The 7397-nt window shown below is 39.4% G+C and overlaps 1 protein-coding gene across 1 annotated transcript; it reads left to right on the forward strand.

The window, feature by feature from the left end:
• Window positions 1–3652: 3652 nt before the first annotated feature.
• LOC129236271 (uncharacterized) lies at window positions 3653–4764 on the forward strand. Its single transcript, XM_054870560.1, has 2 exons — window positions 3653–4241; window positions 4328–4764. Exons 1-2 carry the CDS (start codon window positions 3653–3655, stop codon window positions 4762–4764), a joined length of 1026 nt encoding a protein of 341 aa, XP_054726535.1.
• Window positions 4765–7397: the final 2633 nt, after the last annotated feature.

Below are 7397 nucleotides of genomic sequence, written 5' to 3' on the forward strand. Positions count from 1 at the left end.
AACATCAGTTTGGTTTCCGAAAAGGTCGTTCAACCATCGATGCCGTCAGGAGGGTGACAAACATTGCAAGTAAGGCTATTGAGGGTGACAGGTGGATGCATGGCGATAAAGAATACTGTGCAGTTGTCACTCTGGATGTCAAGAACGCCTTCAACTCGGCATACTGGCCACATATTATAAAGGCCCTTGAAGGAAAAAAAACCCCAGCATACTTAGTACGGGTTATAAACAGTTACCTGTCGGAAAGAGTACTTCTGTACAATACAGATGAAGGCCCTAAGAGATATGCAGTGACGGGCGGAGTACCGCAGGGATCTGTGCTGGGCCCGATCCTATGGAATGTACTATATGATGGGGTACTGCAACTCCCAATGCCGAGGGAAGTGCAAATAATAGGATACGCAGACGACATTGCGTTAACCATAGTTGCCAAAACAATCCCTCAGATTCAGAGTATCTGCAGCGAGGCCACAACGAAGGTCAAACAATGGCTAACGGCGGTTAAACTACAGCTAGCAGGGCAAAAAACAGAAGCAGTTCTCATTACGAGTAGAAAAAAGTTAGAAACGACCACACTAAACATTGATGGGTTTAACGTCACAACACAAGCGGCACTACGATATTTGGGTGTAATGGGTGTAATTAAAAAAGCATGCGGAAAGGCAGCCATGGTGACGGCAGCACTGTCAAGAATCATGGCCAACATCGGTGGTCCCACTCAGAGTAGAAGAGCGCTCCTGGCTAAAGTCACCCAGTCTACACTCATGTATGCAGCACCCATATGGGGTAAAGCCCTGATACAGAAAACATACGCGAAGAAGGCGGAAATAGTTTTTAGACTTATTTCCCTTAGAGTTGCCTGTGCTTTCAGGACAGTGTCGTTTGAAGCAGTATGTGTCATATCGGGTATCATGCCACCAGATATAATGGCCTCTGAACTGGGTAGAGTGTACGACAAAGCCAAAAGCCTAAACAGGAGGTTAACGGCGGAAGAGCGTAAAGAAGAAAGACTGGGGAGCATAACTGAGTGGCAAAATCGCTGGGACCTAGCGACAAAAGGAAGATGGACGCATAAGCTTATCAGAAGCGTACAGGCTTGGGTTGAAAGAGGACATGGTGACACAGATTACTACCTCACACAGTTCCTGACGGGGCATGGATGCTATAGAGAGTATCTCCAAAGACTCGGCCACGAGGACGCAGCTGACTGCTCGCTCTGCGGCAACGGTAGTGAGAACGTGGAACATGTGTTCTTCTCCTGCCCGAGATACGCATCTGAAAGAATGTGCATTGAAGAAATTATAAAAGAAAAAATAACCCCAGGCAACATTGTAGATCACATGCTGCGGTCGAAGTTGGTGTGGGCCAAGATGAAAGAATGGTCCGCAAATGCGTTACAGGAACTGCGAAAAAAGGAATGGGAACGCAGTAAAGAAAGAAGACAAAGAAATAATGAGAGAGAGATATAAGTGAAGAGCCATAATGGCTAGCTTGGCCCTGCGATGCAATGCTTAAACGGCGGTACCCCAGGGCAAACTAAAGCTACAGAAGTCGGAGTTAGGGTTTAGTACGTAGGTGTACTGTTTCGCAAGTCCAGTTTAGTAGTAATACTGACTGTGCGTGGTCCCGAATGAGGTGCACCCTTAGCGATCAGTATGAATCGTGCATGCCATCTATATTGACGGTATCTATGTAAGATTCCCCCTTCGGATAAAAAAAAAAAAAAAAAAAAAAAAAAAAAATACATACATATATACGCTCACTTAAGTAGGGGAGAGCAAGATGTCGAACGTTGCCGTTCGTTTGCTTTGTTTGCTTTGTCGTTCCTTCCGCTCTTTCGCTTGCAGTTCATTCAATGCAATGAGCAAGGTAACTACATATGAGCAAGGTAACACTAATATGAGCAAGGTAACTACATATGAACAGTAATGAGCAAGGTAACACTAATATGAGCAAGGTAACTACATATGAACAGTAATGAGCAAGGTAACGACACATTTTTTCGTGCGTGCAGCCTGTTAAATCGAATTATAAGACGTTATCACGTCAAAAATTTAAATATTGTTTTTCATTTTTCCCCAAATGAAGATATTCATCGCGACCTTAACATCGATACAGTAACAGAAATCATCCACAAATGCAGCACAAATTATATTGTCCGTTTAATCAACCATACGAACACTGACATGCGACAACTCCCATCAGCAGAAAGGACAAACCCAGGCGGCTCAAACGACCAACCCCAACTCAGCTGATAACTAGAATAATTTAAAGCTATGTATGTACATACACTTGTAAGCTCACACAAAAACTTAACCAACATGCAATATTGTTAATGATTAATGTTATGAAATCTAAGCTGTAGAAAGAATTACTTAGTGTCATACGGCAGATTTAATTAATAAGGGAGGCAAAACAACAAAAAAAAATTTTATAAATAAAATTCCTGTAAATACCCTAAATTTTCGAGCTCTAGACCAACGGAACCCTTTAAAAACAAAAAATAAGTCAACACAGAAAGTGTGTACTGTAGCATATAAACATACATATGTATGCATATATGTATATTAAGCAACAATTTTTTAAGCCCAAAAAATGATTTTAAACCCAAACTGAAGTTCAAAATAATTCACGTTATGTACACCAGTTACATCATTACAAATTTTATTTTAGTGCAAAAAGCTATTACCACTTGCAGTTTGTTCTCAACTGAAGCAAAAAACTATTTTAAATGCAACAGAAGAGAATATAAAATGAGATGATACAAACTATTTGGATTTGAATTGGTCTCATTTGATAGGTAATAAAGATTAACGGACACATAAAACATACATACATACATATACATGTACAAACATACATCCATTTGCATCATCAATTACAGTTCTCATCAAAGAACTCTGTACATAATGACGTTTTAGCCACTGATCGAATACTAATTGTCCAATTGCCAGAGCTCTACGGGTGCTAACGGTAATTTCCATATACTCGTGCAAATGTTTGTTTACCAATAAATGCGTGCTACTTAAGACAACTTTTACGCAAAATAATAATCAGGTCTTTATTTTTTTGTTGTTGTTATACAAATACATTTTCCTGCCATTCTAATTGCATTTGTTAGTATGTTAATACGCCGGTTTGTTTGTATGTTGGAATGTATCAATTAAGTGAAAACAGCACCAACACAAATCGATGAACTAAAAGTTGAATTTCTAAACAAACTGTGGTGGATAGCCGTCACAGAAGAATGGCATTGGCATTGGCAGTTAGATGTGCTGAACTAGATTCCTTCCAAGAACCCCATTAAAACGGTATTGCATGGCAGATACATACATACATATGTTCAGTGCTGTAGTAGCAGTGAGTTTTCTTGGCAGAGTCGAATGCCGTTTTAGTTTCGCCACCAACAAGAAAGTCTAGAATTTCCGGCTAGAAATCTCGATCATGAATATCAAAGAACTGCAACATTTGGGGTTTGCTGGCGCGCTGCACAATTGACCGCATCAGTCGCTGATCGCGCACAAAAGAGCACAGAAGTGCAACAGAATTGTAACGCGGCAAAGCGAGCGATAGTTGATTCTACTTATCACTCATTTCTTATTTATAGCAGAAATAAATTCAGTACTGAGCATTTGGGCGATTGCTTTAAAACATGGCGTGCAAAATTTCTCAACCAACTTACTACTCCCTCATTTTGGTTTTTATTACTGTTGTTGGGCTAATCGCTTCCACCAATCAAGAGCGTTTGAATGATAGCGCGCCCACGCCGCCAAGCGACCAGCATAGCGAAGCGTTTAATAATAGCAGCAGCAGCAGCAAAGCCGACGCTGCAGCCACCGCTTCGGCTGCACGCCACACTAGAAAGCTGGTTAAAAGCGTGCCATACTTTCAGGCGTCTCTACCAATGCGCGTCTACGAATGCTTACGGGACTTTAGCATTTTGCGTTGCACGAAATTGTTTGTACTGCAGAAAATGGAGGAACGCAAGAGTTTCAGCCACACAGGCAACTTGACACGCGATTTTCTCGATCAATTCTTCGACTCGGAGGACAGTGTGGGCAGTCTGGTGAATAACAAATACTCTGATATGTCGGATGAGAAGCTGAATCAATATTTGGTTTCGAAATTTCAACGATTCTTCAAGCATCGCGATATCAAACTGCATTTCCTGCCGGGGATTATGGTAAAAATTGTGCCGAGCCGTGACAATAAGTTGAACTTCACGCTGAAGAAGAGCAAAAGTGAGTTGCTTATAGAACAGCAGCAAACCTAAAATTCAGAAAATTCTTAACTTTTGTACTTTGTCTTTTGTTTTATGCATCCATAGAATCAAAGAAACAAGACGTGCATGCGAGTGGTCGCGCTTCAAACCTTGTTGAGGAAATCGATGAAACTCTGGGCATAGCGGATGTGACAGAAACCCAAGTCGATGAGTTTGCGCACACAAAGCAAGGCGAAGCTGGTTTAGGTGGCGCTGGAAATGCCGTTGGTGGTGGTGGTATACGCCGCAAGAATAAAAAGAATTCCTCCTTCTCCTCCTACAAAAGCACCATCCTACAAATGGCCGTGCCGGTAATGGTTATGCCAGCTATTCTGATGGGTACTGTGCTGCCATTCCTATTGCCTATGCTGAAGATGGCAACTATCATGTCGATGGTGTTGAATAATAGCGCCTTCATTGCTGCACTAATTTATGCAGCTCGTACACATGCGAATGCGCAGGAGGAGCAGCATATCAGTTATCCGCCACAGGGATACTTTTAGCGACTGTTTCATTATTTGATTTTCTTAAGCATCTGTAAAAGTAAATAAAAGTTGACAAATATTGAAGTAAAATATAAAAAAAAGTTTAATGGGTACCTTGACATAAGCGATTTAATTGGCTTAAGAACTCTTAGTTTTTCAGAATTTCATGTTTTGAATGTGCTTTGATATTTGTGCCTAGAAAGTGCCTAGAAATAGAACAATCATGTGACAAATCACGGATATTCACGAAACGACTTGCAATACCGGTGCGTAACAACCATTCGGAATTCGGAGTACGTTGGTTCGTATCTCCGTGAAACAACAAAATGAAGAAAAAGTTTTTTCTAATAGGGGTCGCCCCTCAGCAGACAATGGCAAACCTTCGAGTGCATTTCTGCCTTGAAAAAGTTCCTCATAAAAAAAACAAACTGCCGTTCGAAGCCGTCTTAAAACTGTGGGTCCCTCCATTTATAGAACAACATCAAGACCCTTTCCACAAATAGGAGGAGGAGCTCGGTCAAACACCCAAAAAGGGTGTAAACGCCAATTATCTGTATGTATGTATGTACATATATATAGTACATACACTTGCCAAAAAAAGTGTCCGTACACAAAGAAATGTAAGCAACATATTAAGAAATTCATTATAATAGAAAAACTATAAAATTTTAAACTTTTGTGAGAAATGTCTAGTCAGTAATTTTTCTACATTTTTCCCTAAGCCCAACTTTAAAAATTAAATTTTACAAAACAAAAACAAAAAACTTCACTTCAGCGAAGCAGAAAAAGTTTACATACAAATGAAAACAGGGATTTCCCACAGGGATACCCAGTAACGGTTTTATTTTAGTTTGTAATTTATTTTGCTGTTACTACATTACTTTAGAGTTCTTTTAAAGCTTTTGTGTACAAGAAATAGCGATGGCCATCAAAACTGCAGTGTTGGCGGAAGAAAAATTACCCTCAAACTTAGAAATGAAGACAAATCTTTCCGCGAAATTGGGCAAATCATAGGAAGAAGTCACTCTTCTGTGCAATACAACTGGTTCAATTGTGTCAGAGCCCCTTCTAGTGGACATAGCAAGCTGGCCGTACGAGAAAAACGAGCGAAATTGCAATCAGTGAAAAATAATCCCCGAATTACGGCTTCTCAAATATGTGAAAATATTTCAAATTCTGTTGTTATTGCGTCGTTCTAAGCGCTTAAAGAAAACTTTAAAATTTGTTTATCAATCGCATAAGCTTGTCATTTTTGGTACGCAAATTTCATCATTATATTAAATTCCAACATAGGTTAGGTTAGGTTAGCCTGGTTGGCAATAAGCCACGCATAGACCTTTTGGTCCCTAGCGATACCAGATGGAGACCGACCTCTATGAATCCCTAAAGTAGACATCATGTAGGATGTCAGCGCTTTTGGCGAATCTAAGTAGGGCTGGGAGCTCCGCTTTTGAGACGGCTTCCAGACCCTCAAACAGTGGGGCTCCCAGGCATCTTAGTCGCTTTGATAATGCCGGACAAATGCACAGAAGGTGTTCTAAAGTCTCCTCAACATCCTCTCTGCATTTTCTGCATTTGTCCGTGTTAGCAATCCCTCTCTTTCCCTTATTTTCTTATCCCTAAATTCCAACATAAATAAACGTAAAAAATCTCGCTTCTCGAAAAATTTGAATGTGGCAAAACTACACTTATTATTTGTATCTGCAGGAATGTCAAAAATTCTTTACTTTTATTTTAAGTTTTAGCAAAACATTGGATATCTTGGATATTGAAAAAAATCAATAAGAAAGTAAAAACGTAATTTTTGACTCAAAAAGCGTCCAAGCGTTATCCGAATAGAAAAACGTCAAAATGATGTTCAAAACTTCCACATGGCATCGCCACATGTAGAGTTCACTTAAGAGGTTACATACGTCCATTATTATTCTTTTTTTTAGGCGTATTTCTGTGGAAGTCGATTGTAAAAATTCCCTATAGATACAAAGTTATGGTAGGAAATGTGACTGCCCGACGAGAGTTTGATGCGCACAGGTAGCTGTCCTTCATTTGAGGCACTTGAAAGTTTAAACTCGTTTTTTTTTCGGCACGGTCTGCATGATAACTCATACAATTTTTAATATTTTTTGATGCGGTTTTTTTTTTAATATTCGAAAGGGCTGGAATTTAGAACAATGTATATTGGGGAATTTTTGGAAAACTATAATGTTTTTATTAATGAAACTTGGTGGAGATGTTAGTGAGGTGTTAAGGGACACTCCTTATAACTTTAAATTATTCGAGAAATAAATGTTTTGTAATTATTTGCCTTCAAAATGCCCTCGGGAACTTCACTATAATTTGCCACATTACACTCTATATTTTTTATTGAGATTGCAGTTGATTTATTTGAATAATTTAATTTGGAAATTTATAAGTTGATATTGATGCGGTCACAGAAACAGGAAGAATAAAAAATTAGAAACAGAAAATGAATAATGATAGATGGCACGCATAGTGTTGCCAGAAATAACTTGAACACGCCCTCTCAATATGCGGATCATCTAAGTAGTTAAACCAAGTCCAGTACGACATCTTTCGTGATTAACTTTTGAGAGTGATTTCGTCATAACATCTGCAACCATATTTTGCGTTGATATGTGTTGTAGCTTCAA

Source organism: Anastrepha obliqua, chromosome 1 (genome assembly GCF_027943255.1).
Source record: "Anastrepha obliqua isolate idAnaObli1 chromosome 1, idAnaObli1_1.0, whole genome shotgun sequence".
Classification (NCBI taxonomy): domain Eukaryota; kingdom Metazoa; phylum Arthropoda; class Insecta; order Diptera; family Tephritidae; genus Anastrepha; species Anastrepha obliqua.